The sequence below is a fragment of the Mesocricetus auratus genome, unplaced genomic scaffold (assembly GCF_017639785.1).
Source record: "Mesocricetus auratus isolate SY011 unplaced genomic scaffold, BCM_Maur_2.0 Super-Scaffold_100007, whole genome shotgun sequence".
In the NCBI taxonomy this organism is placed as follows: domain Eukaryota; kingdom Metazoa; phylum Chordata; class Mammalia; order Rodentia; family Cricetidae; genus Mesocricetus; species Mesocricetus auratus.
In genome coordinates, this window is record NW_024429191.1 from 43,073,691 (window position 1) to 43,094,224 (window position 20,534).

The following is a 20,534-nucleotide window of genomic DNA, read 5'->3' on the forward strand; positions in this document are numbered from 1 at the left end:
TAAAGACACCTGGTTTCCAGTCCTAGCCAAGTCACAGGCCAGGAAGGGCAGGAGACCAATGCCTTTCCTACCCCAATTATTTTAGTCTGTATTGAGGAGAAGAAATGATGTTCTGAGAGAAGCCACATTTTCCTGCCTCTCAAAGGCACCAAAAAGAAACACTTACAGCCTGAATACTCACTCACTGAGTCACTCTGGACTCAAAAGGTCATTCTGGAGCAACCTGACTTTACTTAAGCCAGAGCAGATGAGATGATGGGAAACGTGCAAGCATTTTTTCCTCTTGTGGGAAAACACATTAGACTTGGGATTGGGGAACTGTCTACAGTTCTATGTTCAAATTTAACTACATGCTTGCTTACAAATGCTGTTTAGCCATCAGGTTAGTCAGTCACTGAAGAGCAAGTGAGATCATTGAGAGAATCCAGGCTAGTGAATTCAGTTCCATACTCATTGACAATTCCATAAGTATTTTAATAACTGAGAGTCTGGTCTGAAGATATGTTTATGTTTTTCAGGTCAGAAGTTGTACTTAACCCCCATTACTTTAAATTAGTAGGTGAAATAAATCGCATTAGGTGAAGGACCTTTTCCATCTTAACTACCATGAGCTGTTTAAGGAATCTGTACATAGCACTTCTTAATCCTTTTTATTCTGTTCACCCAAGGGCAAGGCATACTTCGATAAAAGCACCAATAGAACAACCATAATTTTACTCAGCTAATAAGAATGTTAGGACATTAGACACTGGTCATCGGTAGTTTTCTTTCTTACACACTAACAGATATGTATCTTCTCTACTCAGGAAATCTCAATCAGGATAAAAGCTAAGACTGCCTGTTTTCTTAGCATTTCAACAGTTTAAGGTATAAATATACTCTAAATTTCTCTTTTGTTTCACTCTATCTCCACATTCCATCACTCAAATCCTTGGACTTCCTTTGTTCCCTGTGATCAGTGCTTCCGGGAGAAATCTGGCATAGGATCTGAAGGAAATGCCACAGTGAAATTTTCCTTAAGATTAATCACACAGGTAAGTAATTTCCCCTTCTCACTAAACAATATTTTCTAAAACTTCTTAGTAAATTGGTAAGATGGGATTGAATGGTCACAAAAAATGTGAATCTTAAGGCTGTTTTAAATCATACACACTCACACTGCAAAGGCTGAACAGCTTGCCCACTCTATCCTGGACAGCCTGGGCCTCCAGGACTAGCCAGAAGCATCACAGACAACTCTCAAGGTGCATGAGCGAAAGAGGTTCCACTGGCTATCCTCCTGCCTCCAACACCCCAATTCCTATTTCTACCCTCATCCGGGAGCTCAGTATGGAGGTAAGAGTCACTTGGAGACTCCATTTTTAAAGTATAAATATACATCAAGGCATCAAGAGCTTTTGTTTTTTATGTATTAAAAGCTGTGTGCCACTAAAGGAGTGCGAGGCAGTGATAAGGACACAGTCTCTCAGGCCTCGGCCACACAGCTTGCTTTTCCATCAGCACCATCAGTCATCAGTAAACCAAGAGTCAGCCTAATAGAGAAAACGGGGAGGGAGGCATCTGTGGAGGAGAGCAAAGAACCACTGGCTAATGGGATTCAGAACAAACTGACAGGAAAGGCAAAACACAACCAAAGATCAGGAAAAGAAAGAAAGATATTCACAAAGAACCTTAGCTTGACCTCTGCTATGTGGGGGTGACAGAGAGATAAGCAGGAAGGAAACGAGCCACCCAAGGCAGATTTTATCACACGCATAGTCACAAGCCACGAATTCTGACTCCAAAAGTCATATGGTTACCACTTGCCATCATCTCAACTAAATGCCTGCCTAAAAAATTAAAATAAGTAAGTGTGTGTGTGTGTACAAAAATATGTATGCGTTTGTGTTTGCTTGTGCACAGGTGCTCACAGAAGTAAGAAGGTATCAGATCCCCTGGAGTTTCAGTTACAGAGGGTTGTCAGACACTCAATTTGGGTGCTGGGGGAACAGCAACAAGTGTGGTGATATTTATAATTTATTAAAGCTTGCTCAAGGATTCAGAAAAGCAAAATCAGCCACAGGTCACAGAAGCCAGGCACACACCTTTAATTCCAGCAACCAGAAGCTAGGAGGTAGTGGTATAACTTTTAATTCTAGGACTCAGGACTAAAAGGTAGAGAGATCTCTGTGAGTCTAAGGCCACCAGATCTACACAAGATTGAATCAGTCTAAAAGAGAATTATAGCTCACACCTTTAATCCCAGGATTCATGAGGTATATAAGACAGGTGTAAGGTCTCAGTATCAGGAATTCATTCTCCTGACACACTGAAGATAGGAGGTATTCATTCTCCAGAAAGACTGAGAATAGGAATGTCCCAGCTCTGTCAGAGCTAAGAACTATCGGGTAGCTTGGCTGCTTTGCTTCCCTGATCTTCAGCTTGAACCCCAATATCTGTCTTTGGGTCATTCATTTATCATGTTACATATTGGCACCCAAGTGCTCTTAACTCTTAAACACTGAACCATCCCTTTACCCAGCCCCCATATCTACTTTTTCATCAACCTTTTCGATACTATACACATAATTCAATAATAGCTATTTGTAGCATGATAAATAAAAGACCCAGAGAATGCTATTGGGGTTCAAGCATGAAGATGAAGATCAGAAACACAAAGCAGCCAAGCCAGTAGCTCTTACCTCTACCTCAGGCTGAAATGGCTGATCTGTCTCCATGAGCTCTCATCAAGACTCAGTCTGCTGCCTCTCCTCAGTGTGGCTGGAGAATCAATGTTTGCCTGTCCTCAATGTGGCTGGAGAATGAATTAATACCAGATGAGACCCTGTTCCTGTCTTAAATACCTCTCATGAGTCCTGGGATTAAGTATGATCCCAAGTGCTGAGATCATCTTTGTGTGAGTTGTTTCTCTTTAGGACTGGATATATTCCGTGTAGCTCAGTGTGGTCTTGAACTAACAGAAATCCATCTACTTCTACCTCCCAAGTGGTGGGATTAGAGAGGTGTATAGATAACTAGTATGGTTGCTTTGCTATTTTGATCTCCAGTAGCTTTAATAAATCATAAACAATGTATCACCACAGCTATTCCCACAGTCACATATAAACAACAAGCATACAATGTACACATACTTGAAATAAATACATACATATGTTCACATACATATTATAGTTTGCAAGCACATCTGGGAAACCCTAATCCAAAAATCTAAAAGCTGAAACTTTTTGAGTGCTAAAAATGAAAATTCCTCACCCACCTGAGTAAAAATGTAAAATTTTAGGTAAAATTGTCTACAATTATCTTCAGACTAATAGATAAGATATATATGAGACATTAGTGAATTTCATGTTTGATTTGTGCTCCTCCCCAAGATATCACACACACACACACACACACACACACACACACACACACACACACACACACACACGAGCGCAAAGATAACAAAATCTGAAAAGATCTGAAGTTCAAAACATTTGTTTAATCCCAAGTATTTCAGACAAGGGAGAACCCATCCTCAGGCAAGTCAAAGAAAAGTACACTGTGCCTTTCAATTCTTGAAGACCCTAAGTGGGATAACTGGAAGACAGCTGATGATTCTGGAAGCATGAAGATTGTGGTCAAAACTGGCAAGCCTTTCTTTTAATAAAAGCAGAAACAACTGACACAGACAGAGCATTGGACTGACTTGGGCATTCAGTGTTCCAAATCGTCCTGATCACTCAAGATGGATACATGGCTGCCTGCTGGGGGACTCCACCTCCTGCACTCGATAGCAGTGTTGTAAGCTATCCTGGGGGCAGAGAGACTGGCTAATGAAAACAGCCTGATTCTAAGGTGGTGACTAGATTGACACTTTGGCTAAGAAGATGAAGTTGTGAGGTGGGTATACAGGCTCTAATCCTAGTTTGGCCATTCAAATGTGTGATCGACCACATCACCAAGATTTATTTTATTTTATTTTTTTAAACACAGAAGTAAAGCCATCTTACAGACTCTCCACAAGAAGCAAATAAAATAACAGCCAGTTGATGTGGCTGCAAATTACTTTAAAAACCTATCTACAAGCATCATGTTCAAATCATCATCTCTGCATCTGCTGGCAGGACTTCACCTGGAATGATTTTGGCAATGAATGCCAGTGCCAAACTTATTCCACTTAGATCGATCATTCTGGACAGGAGAATCAAATGCAATTTAGGAGCTATTTAGGGTTATATAAATTCAGTAAAATAGACTGCATTTAAAACACACTTTCTTTTTGACATTGTTCAGCAATGGCCATCATTCTCCTCATATGTAAAAGCCATATTTAGTTGGAGACTCTCCAACTATATTCTAAGATCCTCTCTGTAAGCCTGATGTGGTACGGTAGCTTATCTGAATAAGCCACAAGCTGGGACCTCCAGAGGCTGAATGACTGCAAGTTCAAAGTCAATACACTTCTCATTGATTTGTCCTGCACATATTGTGTTAAACAAATCCTCTCACCGGCATTCACTAACAGAAGTCTTCTAGAATACAACACTAAACTTTATGACTGCTTTTGTTCAACATGGAAGATGAAAGTCGATTGCTATTGCTTTGGGCAGACGGCACAGTCAAAACAAAAGAGACATCAGAGAAAGGGGAAAATGCAAAGAGGCATTAGATATTAATCTCATATTCACCAAGAAAAAGAATCTTTGCTTGGTTCTCCTTTCAGAGTTTAAAAGGCTATGAATTTCCTGTTACTCTGACCACCCTATAATTCATAGCTCTTTATCCAAAGCCCATCCTTTTTACCTCATTTCAGCCATGAAAGTCGTTCAAGTATTGTTAGTATCAAACAAAAAACATGTTTCTTCTTGACCCGATTTTATTCACGCCTCTTGATCTCTTTCATTTCCTTCATAAAAAATTGTCAACATTCACAGGTACACTAGATCCCAAAGATAACTTTCCTTATCACACTAACCTTTCTAATTACAACCTACCACTCAGATCTGAGACTATTTATGTTTTATGTCTTTCTTGTAATTTTCGCTAAAATAAAGTCTCTAAGAACATCAATGGTTCCTTTCAAAGACAAGTCCAAGTTATGAATTCATTCATCATTCATTTGATCTTTCAAAAGTGCCATTTTTTGAAATCCTGTGAACATAGACACAAATACAATCTAATGTGTATATGCTTAGAAAATTATTTGACACACAGCAAGTGCTGAATAAAGGTTGCTACCTGTAATTATTATTACACTTCTTTCTCTATATGTGTCTTTAAAATGGCTTCCTCCTGTGCTATCAGCAGAGGTGAGAGATAGATGAAATATGTAAGTCACTGTCATTCATTTCAAGGAAGTTACCAGCACTCTAAAGAAGAGAATACAAATAAATAATTATACTGTCCAGCAAAAGTGTCTATTAACCACAATAGAAAGTGGTGTGCTGCAAGCACTGCCACATGGATGGAGAAAGGACACCCAGATTCTCCAACAAGGAGAACTATGACCAACAGGCTGAAGGTGTACGGTGGCAGATTAGCATTCAACACGAAGAAAAGTTAGGAACTTCATGGTTGAGCACCCAGAGAGCCTTAGGAATCAATGTGCCACAGTAATCAAAAGACAGTCTACCAAGGACATTGTAAACAGGGATATAACACAATATTCAATCTAAACTTACAACAATTCACTGATAGCAAAGTTAGCAGGTGTAAAATGATCTTTAGAAGGTGTGTGTGTGTGTGTGTGTGTGTGTGTGTGTGTGTGTGTGTGTGTGTGTGTGTGAATACTGCAAGCCCATAGTCCAAAGCTTTGAAGACAAAACTGAGGGTAGCAAGGTAATCTAGGCTGCTGTCCAATGGGCATACCAGCCAATAGAAAGGTCAGCAGAAAAGTATTTCTAATTGTGCTGTGAACAAGTGAAAACCTAAGTGGGTTATGAATAGTAAGACCGTTAACTTTTTATGCAAATTGAGACCTAGTTAATATTCTACTATTATAGAATATTATTTTAACTAGGCAAAGATGAGTTACATTTTTTTATGCTGCAGAATATAACTTCAACTGTGGAAAGGTGTGTTACTTTTGTTTATGCTGCATTTGTTTAACAATGTAAGTAAGTGTCTTTAATATGTAAAGATCAGTTTGACCTTGCCTGTTTAAAGCACCAGATTGGTCTAATAAATAGCTGAATGGCCAATAGCTAAGCAGAAAGATAATAGGTGGGGCTAGCAGGCAGAGGGAATAAATAGGATGCAAAATCTAGGCTCAAACTGAAGAACAAAGAATGAAGGAAGAGTGGAAACACCCAAGGCCAGCAGCCAGGAGGTCACCAGACAGACAGAGAGACATAGAGACAGCAAGAAAGTAATGAAAGGTAAAAGGTCCTGAGGCAAAAAGTAGATAAAGATAAAAGAGCTAGCCTAGGCTGAGCATTTAAAACTAAAACTAGAAGAAACCAAAACAAACAACAGCAACAAAAAACCCGAATTGTACCAGCATTTTCCTTTTAGGCCACCAACCAGCTTCCAAATGATGACACAGAGACTTATTATTATTGAATGCTCAGTCTAGATGTCCACCTACACGTAAAATAGGAATTTCTTATTTTAGCTTTTTTTAAACAAAAAATAAAAAACAACAACAACAAATCTTTGAATACAACAAATCACTTTTAGTAACTTAACAACACAAGCAAGGAAGTGTGCAGGATTTAACTACAAGAATTTTAGCTCATTAGAGGGATGGTGGTTCACGCCTTTGATTCCAGAACTCTAGGGAGAGGCAAGCAGGTCTCTGAGAGTTGAGAGGACAGTCTGATCCAAATAGAAAGTTTCAGCACAGCTGGGGGTGCATAGTGAGACCTTGCTTCAAAAAAGGGTATCTGTGGGGACACTTCAATTCAGCATTTGAATCTCCAAACACCAAATAAGGAGAAACTGATTAAATAAAGCATATTCACATGCAACAGTCATTCTCCAGCATTTCTGATGTGGAAGACTATTCATGGTATATTCTTAGAAAGGATTTTGCTCACATGAAAAAATACAAATGGACCATATGCGCTGTATTAAAAAATGTTACTTTTGCTTAATTTGGTCACTGATTCACAATGAACCATTTCATAAAAACATTTTAACTGTTGCCTTAAAAACCAGAAATCAACAGCAAAACAAAATGTTTTTTACAAATAGGAAATTGTGTCCCCTACTCCAAAGGGCTGTTTAGCATTCGATGAATGTACGATTATCTTAAGATCACAGTTCTGAAGTTAAAAGTTTTAACTGTCCTTTGGTGGCCTTCTCTATCAGCCATTCTGTTTCTAGAAACCTGTTGGTTAAAGACAATGAGAACCACATGCAGAGTGAGTGGCATAAGAAGTAAACAGGACTGGCGGGATACAGAAGCTGAGGCAGAGGCAGAAAGTGGAATACAATGTCATCGTTCAATTTATTATAGTAAATTATATACAGAAATAAACTCACTAACATACACAATTATGGACACAACCTCTCCTAAAAAGCCATGTACAGCAGCCTACCTCTTATCTGCAGGGAATATATGGTGAGACTCTTACTGGATGCTTAAGAATTCAGCAGACCTCTGTATACATGGTATTTATATCCCCATGTATACATACTTGTGATAAGGATTAATTTAAAAACTAGGTACAGCAAGAGTAGCATCAGTGATATTAAAACAACATGTAATAAGCTTTTTTAAACTTATCAATTGTTTATTTATGGAATTTACAGTTAATACCTTCAAAGTAGATGATTGTAGTTAACTGAAACACAGAAAGGAAAACTCCAGAGGAGACACTGTGCACATAAAATGAGTAAAATAATCCCAACTACAGTTTATTACATTAAATACTGAAAATAATTCTAACTTTTCTGACAACTTTTCTTTTTTAAATTCTTCATTCAGTCTACTCAAATTTATTTGGCTATGTTTGTCCTCTCTCAAGATGTGATCAGTCAAAGGCATCCACAGCATTCTGCCTTTCAGTTGTTAAATTGAAACCACTTATGGACTGCTTTCATCCTTTGAAGGCATGCCCACTTTAAAGCAACGCTTGGGTTTTGAATGGCGTGTGTATACACATTACAGAACCTTCTAGTGCTTTGCTTTTACATGTCAGTGTCCGTGGTTTCTCGCACCCATCTCCTAAGTACCGCTCACCGCCTTGTCATTCAGAAACTGAATCCATTTTCTCTCCTTAAAACAAATGGAAGAATTGCTTTTCAAAGCTTTACTATTTTCGTCTTTCACAAAGAGATCATAGAAGCTGAATGCAAAGAAGAAACGGTGCTAAATGAATAACAGCTCAAATAAAGCACATAAAAATTAAAAATATATGTAAGATGTTATTTGAATCTTTTTATAAATATGGACAGATTTCCCCCCTCTCCTAGATCCTATGAGTAGCTGACACACTCTTCAATGTGAACACTACTTTCAAAAACAAACTGTATCTTTGAAAGATGTCTCAGCATTTATGAGCACTGGCTAGAGTGGACCCAGTTTTAGTTCCAAGCATTCACCTGGCAACTCACAACCATATTTAGCTCCATTTCCAGGAAATCTGATGCCTTCTTCTACCTCCACAGGTACTAGGCATGCATGAGGTGCACAGACATACATGCAGACAAAACATCCATACACATAAAATTAAAAACAATAAATCTTGGTTTAGTGCCTACTGTGGTTGTTCTTTGTTCTGCTCATACTATTTAAAACTGCTGGTAAAATGGTCCTGTACTCCTTTGTTTCTTAACTTTATGAAACTGCCTAATAATAATGAAAATAAGACACAATATTGGATTGCTGAAAAAAGTATGGCAGCTTGGAAAGCTGGTAAAACCCTAATAACACTAGAATGCTGTGGTGATATATTTTTTATGATCTAATAAAGCTTGCCTGAGATCAGAATGCAAAACTAGCCATAGCCAAAGAGGCCAGGCAGTAGTAGTACACATCTTTAAGCCCAGCAGCCATACTAGTAAACCATAGAAGCTGGGCAGTGGTGGTACACGCCTTTAATCCCAGCACTAGAGAGATTTATAAACCAGGAGCAGGGTCTCAGACCAGGCAATCAGTCTCCAGCCACATTGAGGACAGGATAGCCCCAGCCTTAGCAGAGCTATGAGCTCTCTGATGGCTTGGCAGCTTTGCTTCTCTGATCTTCAGCTTGAACTCAATATCAGTCTCTAGGTTTGTATTATTTGTGCTACAGAATGCACTATGCTGAGAATCACCACAATGTTCTAAGTACTACTTTTCGAAATCCAACTAGACCCCAGATAAATGGAAGAAGGCTCACAACAGATACAAGAAACAACACCACTCACAGCACTGAAGAGGGCTGGTAAGGCCCAGTGACACATGGGGAAGAGCATGACAAAATGTCCCAGGAATGAGGGAGCAGTGTGAGGGGGATGCAGGACTGAAAAACAAGCTGAGAAGGAAAAATCACCACAGGGGCAGACACCACAATTGCTTGGTACCAACAGAATTCTATCATGAATTCTGAGGCTTTCCTAGTGTTCTTAAAATCTTACAAAATCTAGTCCACCCCTTGTAGCAAACACTCAGGTATGGGCCTGAAGCGGAGCAGCTAAAAATCAGTCCTGTAAAGCTTCTAACACCTCAGCTGGAGCCCATTTCCTAACAGTTTCTGCCAAAGTGAACACCAGTGCCCTCTTTTCCTACAGATGCTTCCTTGAGATTGTTTTTCTTGTGCGTGTGCACACATTTGTCTGTGCGTGCACCTGTGTGTGCACGCACATTCATGGCAGTCAGAGGCCAACCAACTTTAGGCATTATTCACCGGTCTGTAACTTGCTATATGGACAGCCACCTAGTTTCATGGATCTGCCTGCTCCCATCTCCCTAGAACTGGGATTACAAACCTGCCGTCACACTCGGCTCCTTTCACATGTTCAGGGGATCAAACACAGGTCTTCTCGCAAGCACTTTAACAACTGAAACTATTTCCCCCACCCCTAACAGCTCTGTATTCATAAAAAAATACATATCCTTGAGCTAACATTTTTGGAGGGCTAGGGATAGGAAATGTGGGTGAGGAAGTAGTTCCCAGTCAAAATAACATTTTTAAAAATTACATTGTATTTAATTGTATGTGTACATGCGTGTGCATGTCCCTCAATGACTGTGTGGAGGTCAGAGAACACCGTGCAGAAGTCAGTGCTCTCCTTCCGTCATGTATGTCTTGTGATCAAAGTCAGGTCCTCAGGATTGGCAGTCAGCACCCTTATCCACTGAGCCAGACTCTCACTGACTCACAGCTTTTATATTTTATAATATTCTGAAACTTACAAGCATTCTGATACTTTTTAGTTGCTTTTATATTCCTCAAATCCCACACATTTATTTTGAACATTTTCTTTGAATTTATACAATTTAAACAGAAGACAATAAGGAGTCTTCAAGATATATGCAGTTAATTTACAAAAGACAGGCTAGAAACTGACAAGTACCCCTGCTTATCCTTTTAACATAGATGTGCTAACACACATAGGCAATGATCACACATGGAGACAGACTCCAAGTGGAGCCACTTTATGGAAAGTGTCATAAATGGCTGATGAAGTGCCTCGCCTCACTACAGACTTCATTTTTTGAGAATGACTTCAGCCTCCCTGATGCTGGCCTTGCTATGGAACTGTTTTGACATTAAAAATAACAACCAGCCAGTGTATATAGTATCATATGCCTTTAGTTCAAACTCTCTGGAAGCAGAGGCAAGAAGATCTCTGTGAGGTCTCCATAGTTAGTTCCAGGCTAGCAGAAATACATAGAGAGACTGCTTCAAAAGCAACAATAAGATCCCTATTTGAAACAAATAATATCCTCCATACAGTGGACACTACATTATGGAAGCACATGGTTGTAGCATGAATTCTAATTGTTCTTAATAGTAAAAACTCACAGAGTCAGATACTGGGGTTAATGCTGAAGATCAGAGAAGCAAAGAGGCCAGCCACCTCTACCAATGCTCAGACCAAAGGGGCGATCCTGTCCTCAGATTACATCTTCAGACTGACTGCTTCAGACTGACCTGCTCTGCAGACTGCATCGCTCCCTTGTTTCCTCCCACCTTATAGTCCTCTCTCAGCCCAGACATATCCCTTCTTCTCCTCACCTCCTTAGTACTGGAATTAAAGACATGTCACTCCAAGTACTGGGATCACCTTTGTTTCTCTTTTAGACAGACTCAATCTTGTATAGTCCAGGGTGACCTTGAACTCAGAGATCTATCTGCCTCTGTCTCCAGAGTGCTGGGATTAAAGGTGTGTGCCACCACTTCCTGGTCTCTATGGCTAACTAGTGTGGCTAGTTTTGTACTCTGATCTTCAGGCAAGCTTTATTTGTTAGATCATAAACATGTCACCACACATGATTTTAAGTATTACCAAATTACATCCCCATATTATAGAAAATAGCTTCTTCTATATGGTGTCCTATGAACATCAAGCTGGCTCCTGGTGGTGACTTGGATTCCTATTTGAAAACTGTGCCAACTACTCCTGGGTGTTCTGGTGATGAGACAATTTTCCTTAAGTGTTAGCCAAGGTTTTTTCATTACAGTATCTTATGAAGAAACCACAAAGTCAAGAGACACCACAGTGGCCAGGCAAAGGAAAAAACTATTTCAGAGAATCATTGGGATGCTTAAAATAGCAAGAAGAAAAAGAAGCCATTAAAAATATGTAGCAATTAATTATATGATATAATCTGGCTATACATACCAAATAAGCAGTAGTGCTGAACTACTGGTTTTTTGCTTGTTTTGTTATGTTTTGAAGGCTGGATCTGTTCCTTTAAAATATTCTGGGGCTAGAGAGTTGGCTCAGAATTTCAGAGCACAAACTGCTCTTCCAGAGGACCTGAATTCAGTGCCTAGCACCTGGAACTTAGCTCAAGCTGTGATGCTTCTGCCTTCCCTTGACACATGTATTCACATGTAATAGGCATGTGCAGACACACACACCTACATATAATTTAAACTAACAAACATTGAATATTTAAAACACCGTGTTTTACACAGTGGTGGCTTAAAATGCAGAAGCTGTGCATGGTGGCACATTGCTATACTACTAGCACTGAGGGAGTGGCAGGAGGATCCTGTATAGTGTGCTTAAATCTCCCTTCGGTGACAGAGCCAGACCTTGCTAAAACATAGACAAACAAATAAATAAAAAGTAATATTCAAAGAAATAAAGCTACATCAACAGCATATAACCACAATGAATTCAAGGAAATGCTTCTGAAATAAAGAGAACACAAGGTTCTGGCAGGTTTCACTGTTTTATAACCCATGAAGCCCCGCCACTTCAAGTACACACTCAGCAGCACTCGGTAAATTATTTGCCTCAAAATCAAACCAAACCAACCAGAGCTCCACAGACCACCTCTGTGGGTTCACGGTGCTTCTCCAGCAGGGCACAGGATCTGGGAGTTCTTCAAACACAAAGGCACAACCAGCCAGCAAGTGACAACAGCATCACCTGCTCAGAGGAGAACTGACCTGATTGATGGAGTTGGCAGCACAGGATGCGAGGCCGGTTCCAAGGGAAGTAAGCAGGAAACAGGGCCAGTTGAAAGGGCCTGGAGCCAGCGCAAAGCCTGCTGAAGTGGTGCTCACGACGAGAGCTGCAACACAGCAACAGAAATGCCGGTCAGAAGTGGGATTTCCAGGCTAAGGCACAGGTACAGGTGCAGTCAGTCCCTCCCCACACCAGACGATGATCCTTCAAACTCTGGGTGGATGTTCTTACATCTAAAAACTCCATATTCTGGGCCAGCAATATAGCCCTGTGGAAAAAAGCTCGCGCCACCAAGCCTGATGACCTGAATTCAAACCTTAGGACTCACATGGTAGGAGGAAACCAACAGTAAGTTGTCCTCTGAGGGCCACATAAACACCAGGGTGCGCGCACACACAGAAACACACACACACACACACACACACACACACACACGTAATAATTTTTTAAAATTTGCTTTTTTCTGATTTTAAAATTATATGTATAGATTATATAAAATATTTTCTTTTAAATTCCACTAGACTCAGGGTAGGAAAATAAAACAGGTTTTCCAAATTCATCATTCACTTATTCATTCAACAAATATTTATGAACTACCAAAATTTGTGAGCAATATTGTGCCAATGCCAACAACTATAAAAGGTAAAGCTGTGCTCAGTGTTCTGACTACAGGGAGAGATGCACAACACCTGTTAGCAACTGAACCACATAGCAGCAAACAGTGAGTGCTTAAACTCTGTAGTAAAGTCCAGATAACAGTAATGGAGGCCTTGCCTGAAACAGAGGAAGTTCCTGGAGCCAGAATTCTCAACCTGTGGGTCACATCCCTTGGGGTGGAACAACGGTTTTATATGGGTCACCCTAAGACCATTGGAAAACACAAGAAATTTACAGTTCAATTCACAACCGTAACAAAATTACAGCTATGATGTAGCAATGAAATAATTTTATGGTTGGAGGTCACCACAACATGAGGAACTGTATTAAAGGGCTGCAGCAATAAGAAGGTTGAGAACCATTGGAATAAAGGAAGATGGTATCATCACAGCCACCTACGGGGTGCAAAACAAAGCCACATAACTCATGTTAGCACTGAGGCTGCTCCCCCTGGGGAGCTTTGGTGTTTCTTTCTTTAGGTTTACAAAAGCTGATAGGACCAAGAAGAGTCTATTAGAGGCATGGAGGTTAATAGTAAGAATTCCGCAGACAATCCTTTAGGATTTATGATAATCAGGAGAGCTTCAAGATAGCATTGTACTAACCTTTGGGAGGGAATGGAGAAGAGGAGGGTGTGATGGGGTCTGCAACACGACAGGGAGATGGGAATGCTGTGTGCTCTACATGGACAATGTGTTTTGAAGCAGCACAGTTTTCAACTGAGTGGCTTTGCGCCCTAGGAAACAAGTATGTGCAGGTGCATGCATGCACTGGCGGTCAGAAGACAATTTCATGTGTGGCTGTAGTGTAGGTGTGGCTAATATGGTTTTTTTAGACACAGTATCTACCATAACCTGAGACTTGGTAAATAGGCTATGCAACTAGCCTGTGAGCCCCAGGGATCCTTCTGTCTCTGCCTTCCCAGAACTCAGATTATAAATGTCCACCATGTCAGGCATTTATCTATCTATCTATCTATCTATCTATCTATCTATCTATCTATCTATCTATCTATCTAGATTCTGGGACTAAAACTTGGGTCCTCAGGCTTGCTGAATGAGCCATCCTCTTAGCCCTGGAGCTTGTTCTGGTTGCCATAACTGGAGGTAGAGATGCCGCTGTTCCTGGAGGACAGAGACTATTGTTCTTCTGCCTATATTTCAGTGAGTGCACAGGAAAAGCCCACAATGAACTTTCTGGTCTACTCTAACTCAGAAACTCTAACACCCTGATCTAGTTCCAATCTGTCACAAGGCAGAGGGGACAGAAATCACCAGCAGTGTGTATCCTGGGAAGGCGCTCATGAAAGACATCAGATCATCACAGCGTGGGAGTAAGCATGGAGATGAGAATCATGAAGATGAGATGCACTCCTGAAAATCACATGAGATGCCACAGCAGGGCAAGTTCATGGTGTCACTGGGAGGATATGGGAGAAGAGAGGCTGAGGGATCATAAGGTTTCCTCTCTAACCATCAAACTAAGACTGACTTCATTCATAGAGTAAGTCAGTCAAAAATAATTTGTGACTCTACTTTGGTTTAAGGTTTAAGCCTTAAACCAAAAATAAACTACTCACAAACAAGAATAGTTAAATGAAAACCCATTAGAACACCATCAACATACAACTAGTAAACTCTAGAAACACCAAAAAAGAACAAATTTAGAAATATGTAAATGTACAGTTCAACTTTTTATGTTGTGGATGGCAGCAAAAGACTGGAATCCCAGCATTTGGGAGGCTGAGATAGGAGGACTAGAAGTTAGTTGGTAGTTAGCCTGAACTAAAGGAAGACCCTGTCTCAAAATGAAATAACAGAAGCCAGTCACCATCACAGTTGCTGACAAAGAGCTATAATCAATGAAGTGTCAAAATCAGAAGTAGCCTGAAGACTCTGCTTAAGCCAAGAATGGTATGCAATGATAAGAAAACTTAGGAGGGCAGTGATGGCACATGGCTTTAATCCCAGCACCCAGCACTCAGCAGGCAGAGGTAGGCCAATTTCTGAGTTCAAGGCCAGCCTGGTCTACAGAATGAGTTCCAGAACAGTCAGGGCTACACAAAGAAAATTGTCTGGAAAAAAGCAAGAGAAAAAAGAAAAAGAAAAGAGAACGTAATCAGAGGAAGAAGTATCATAGTCTTTTTCATTCATTCCATAATTTGACTGGGTGGGAAACCACAGAAAAAAAAAAACTTCTGACCTATAGGTCTATCCAAAAAGCTGAGAAGACACAGAAAATGATTTGCAAAAGACTAACAAAGGAAATGGAAAAGGTTTTAGAAAAAAGTAACAATGATAAATTTACAGAATGGGCTTAAGTTTAGAATGAGCAAATTATGAATGGTAACACCCAGAAAGATGACAGTAACCACTCATTATTGTGGCAGAATTTGGGATTTGTAAGACCTTTCTAGAAAGGATCACAAGCCAACAAAAGAATGCATTTACTGACTTCATCAAAGCAATTAATTGAAGGAAAAAGGAAGAGAGAGTTGATGAATTGTATAAGAAACACTGAGCAGAGCAATGTCCTTATACAACGCAGCTGCAATTAAACTTCACATTGATTTCCTGGGATTCATTACATGGAATCATTTTGTAACACCAGGATCTCATTAAAAGTGAATGTAATATATTCTTTCATTAATAACTCTTGAAATTATATTTTATTTGGTAATCTCATATTCTGACCCTTCACAAATAAACATAAAATCAATGCTGCCAACCAAGCATGGCCCATTCAGTCCAGGAGCTGCACTGCAAGCCAGTGCCTGGGAAAAGGAAGAGTAATATCCCACTCCTCGGAGCTTAACCAGCCTTGCTCCAGAGTGGGTGGTCAGCCAGAGAACTCCATGCTTCCCCTTGAAGAGTGAGCAGCAGCTCCAGTCAGCTGCCACCACTAAGGCCCAACTACAGTCCCATGAGTCAGTCTGTTGTGAGCCACCCACTAGACTAGCCCACATGTGGCCTGGGCATCCTGTTTCCAGGCCCATCATTCACAGGTTCACTTGTATACCTGCCTCCTTCAGGGCGAGAGGAACAATTTCTGTTCTCTATAGTTAAAATGTTTTATTTGTAAGAATCACAAGCACACCCTGACTGGCCTGAGGAAACAAACACCCTGCCTCAACTTGCCTATGACTGCCACCTGCTGAAGACTTCCAGGTGGCTTCTAGGAATTAAAAGAGGGACACAGCAGCTGGAAGGGACACTGGGCCCTCAGTCCACAGGTCGGAGGACAAGAATTCTACCAAGCACTGCTGAACTTGAACCCTGAGCTTCAAAAGAAGATGATGATTCTGACCAACAGACACCTTGACTGCAGCCCAGGAAGAGCCTGGTGGAGAATATACCACACCAGGTCTGAACATCTTCCTTAGAAAAATGGCGAATAACAACTCTGTCTCAAGCTGCTAAGTCTGTGGGGAGGTCGGCGCAGTAGCACAGGGAGCAGAGGGAAATGTACTCAGGGACCACTCCCGGACCACTGTAGCATTCACGGTGGGAGCCTCAAAAGTCTGTGCCAGGTGGCAGCCATGTAAACAGATCTCAGGTCTTCATTACTGAAAAAATATGAGCAGTTAGATACAGGAAAGAAACGACAAAATGTTAAGAAGGAGAATTATAAAATGTTAAAAGGGAGTCAGCTAGTCTAACCTTTCTCTTGGGACAATGCTAACCCCAAATCTGGTGACAAAAAGCTACTACTCCCTGACTGATCCCTTGGGGCTATCCTACAGTGCCCTCACATATCCAGTCCAAAACAACATCCCCGACACACCTACCTAGAGATGTAGTTTCTGTCTCAATACTTTCTTGGTACAAAGCTTCAACTATGCACAAGTCTCTCTCTCCTCTTAGTGAAGTATCCGTGGTAACCAACCATGCTTGGATTCCAGACTCCTGTTACTGTTGATGCTAAGGACACTTTGTGGAGGCACAAAGGGTTTTCACTTCATCAAAAGCACTCAGCACAGTGATGGTGAATATCAAGGGCTTAATTAAATGGTGCTTTGGTAATTACTAACATGAGCTCCCTAGTATTCCAGAGTAGCCCTCCTCAGGCCACTCAGCTTGGACTTCACATACCAAAGCATCATGTAAAGGGACTGAAGGAAGCACACCAGCCAAACTCTGCTCAGGAGGTGGGGGTAAAGGAATAGGGTAAACAATTTACAATGCCAAAGTCAAAACGTCTTCAGGTGTATTCAAGCATCAAAACCACTATGTTCCAATGGCCACCCCAGAGACAAGGTCTCTCTCTCTCTCTCTGTTTCTCTCTCTGTCTCTCTGTCTGTCTCTCTGTCTGTCTCTCTGTGTCTCTGTCTCTGTCTCTGTCTCTGTCTCTGTCTCTCTCTCTCTCTCTCTCCTGGGAACAGAACCCAGGACCTCACATGCTAACTAAGCACAACTCCAGTTCTTTCTTTTACAACTGGCATTTTGCACATCTTACAGTGAATCTATCAGTGTTAAGAAATAACTGTGTCTTCTGTGAGGTTTGTATGTAATAAATTATGCATATATTCCCATACAGTAACACTTTCCACACAAGGAAGGTAATAAACAAAGTTGGAGAAGCCTCCTCTAGACAAGCAGCAAAGGAAGCACAGGGAGTGCGAGCAGTCGGCTTTATAAACAGGAAGCGCGAGCTATTGCAGGCTCGGCAGGAATCGTATGGCAGTGTATTTAGTCATCTGCTTTATGGAAAATTCTCCAGTAAGTGCTCCAAAGACTCATTTTCACGAAGATGAAAATCTCACTAAATGAAGGGAAGACACACACTTGCCTAGCACATTCCAACATCATAAACAGGCAGTCAAGCTTTAAGACCCCATCCCCTCTATAGGGCTCACAAGAAATTCCACAGACATCAGGAGAGTTTTAAAGGGCCACAGAGGAGAAACCCTAACACTGGCAGTGCATGTCAGGATTCCCAGGTACACACTGTCCGCTGGGAAAGAGGTGGTTTTATCTGTCACTGTAAACTGCCGTTTTCGAAACGAGGCAGAATTAGCCAGCATCCCTAATTCCAGCCTCACAGTATACTTCCTAAAGGCATTATAACCCCAGGGAAGGTCTTCCCTTTTCTGATATGCAAGGAGCTTCCTTAGAAACTAAATTTCATTAAAATGTTTGGAGACCTCTACCCCGAGACTCACTGGTCTCTGAACACAGGCATAACCAATGCATGTCCTTTCCTTTCTCAGATTGCCAAGTGGACCTCAAGGCTCATGGTCTACCCTGGTCATCTACATACTGATTTCCCATAAGCTCTGCCTCTTAATGCCCTTTTATTTTTTAATATTCACTCCCAAAAGAATTAAGTGAAAAGCAAAATAGTGATGAATCAATCTGGACAACTTCTGGTTACGACATACTATCTAGTAGCAAGAGTAAAGCCAGTAATAGCTAAATGACACTTTGAAATTTTCTATAGACTTCAACTTCCCCATAGATCTAATACATCTAACTGTCACTTGTGGCAGACATTGTGCAACATCATAAGCCAAACTCCACCAACCTAAGTTGTGTTCTCCTTAAGGCTTTTTAAGAAGAAGTTGAGAACAGGTAGCTAATGAGTTGGTATGTGTATGCCTGGGCAGTGGTACAATGTTCGGTTAGTAGATCCAAAAGTTCACTGTGATGTGACTTAATTCAGAGGCAAGAAGTAGTCTCTTCTTTTACTATTGAGACTGACTTTTACTAAGTAGCTGTTACTACAATAGTCATGTTTGTCTTTGTTTCTATTAACACCCTATGCTTCAAATGGCTGAATTTCTAATTTAAGTAAGGATTTTAGGCTTCCCTAGGTGGCAGCCTTCTTGGAACTTCCTAGTATAGTCTTCTCATCGGCATCCCTATCAAAGGGGTAACAATTATTAAGGGTATTGTTAAATCTTGATGAGAAGTCAACTGATGAGAGACATATTAATCAGAAGTAACTGATAATCTACAATCACTTTGGGTGAAAAGATAAAATGTTTCATAGAGATTTAAATTAACAGCTGCAAAAAATATACTAGGTTCCATATCGCCCTCCCCTTCCTCTCTCCCTCTCCCCCCTTTCCCTCTCCTATATACTTAATGACTAAGTCTGGTCTGAAAGACCTAGGACTAAATTAAGCCTCTTACCTTCAAATGTACTGAGTCACACTGCTGCCAGAATGAACTGTTTCAGTATGGTTACCACGGCAATTCACCAAGTGGCATTTGGTTTGCATTTAGAGTTAGCATTCAGCAAAGGGCAATCAAGTGTCCCTGAGCCCTCATGAAAATATAAATAAGAGCTGTTTATACACTAAGCTAATGCCACCAACAAGTGAGACTGCCCGGATAATGTTTTCAATTAGAGCTTTTCTTTGAACCTAAGACCTTTTCTGCTTTGATACCCTACTCGTAGGCCCCCCCCCACTTTTCAATAAAGAACTATTTCTTTTCAATACATCTTTCTATACTCAATAACTTTACAACCTTCCTTTGACATACAATGGTCAGATACTTAACCTTTCCATAAAATGACCCTCCAAAGCCAAAGCTCAGGCACAAAGGTTAAACTTCTGAGAAGTGGAGGCATGGTCCCCGAAAGAGAGTTTGGGAAGAGGGAATTGTTAGATAGACAGTTTCCACTGCCACAGTGACACTTTTCTCAGTTTCTTACCCAAACTGTTCAGGCAAGCATTGAAAACAAATGTCTTCATTCTGTCTGACAGTACTCAGTACTTTCCTTCAGCTGACTACTGCCGCAGGACCAACTCCTTGCTCTCTCTCCAGGCCTAACTCCACACAGACTTGGCTGTTTCAGGACTCTACTAAGCCACTGTCATCCCCTCCTAATGATGAAGTGGCAGTGATGATGCAACAATGCTAACTGCATCATCATTCCAAGCAGCTGGTACAGCTTTCAAACAAGGACAATCTTCAACACGCTGATGACTAACACTTGGAAGGATGCTCTTACAGACAACTGTCTTTAAGTAAACTTGGATACCAACAGTTGCTTGCCAAGCCTAGTGGAATTCACTTGTAACATTTATGTTTATTACTTATCAATTCTTAATGGAAGAATACACATCATTTAGAACAAATCAAAGTTTTTGACAATTCTATGAGCTCAAAGGGCATAGTGTTCACAAATTTGATGAAGATTTTTTTTTTAAAAAAGTGGTAGACTACAGACTTCAGGACACAATGCCAGTAGTAGACAAACTAAGGGCCAAGAAACACAGTAGCCTAAGATCACTGGGTTAGAAACAGTATTCCTTAGCTATCCCTCAGCATCAACCCACTACAGTACAGTAAAATACAGTCATGGACCACATT

At 40.7% G+C, this 20,534-nt stretch overlaps 1 protein-coding gene across 1 annotated transcript in view; it reads right to left on the minus strand.

Moving 5' to 3' along the window:
- Positions 1 to 20,534, minus strand: part of LOC101829317 (protoheme IX farnesyltransferase, mitochondrial) — a 106,870-nt gene that overhangs the window by 67,896 nt on the left and 18,440 nt on the right. Inside the window, exon 4 of the mRNA XM_005067624.4 lies at positions 12,537 to 12,661. Within this exon, the coding sequence (XP_005067681.1) occupies positions 12,537 to 12,661 (125 nt within the window). The remainder of the gene's footprint in view (positions 1 to 12,536; positions 12,662 to 20,534) is intronic.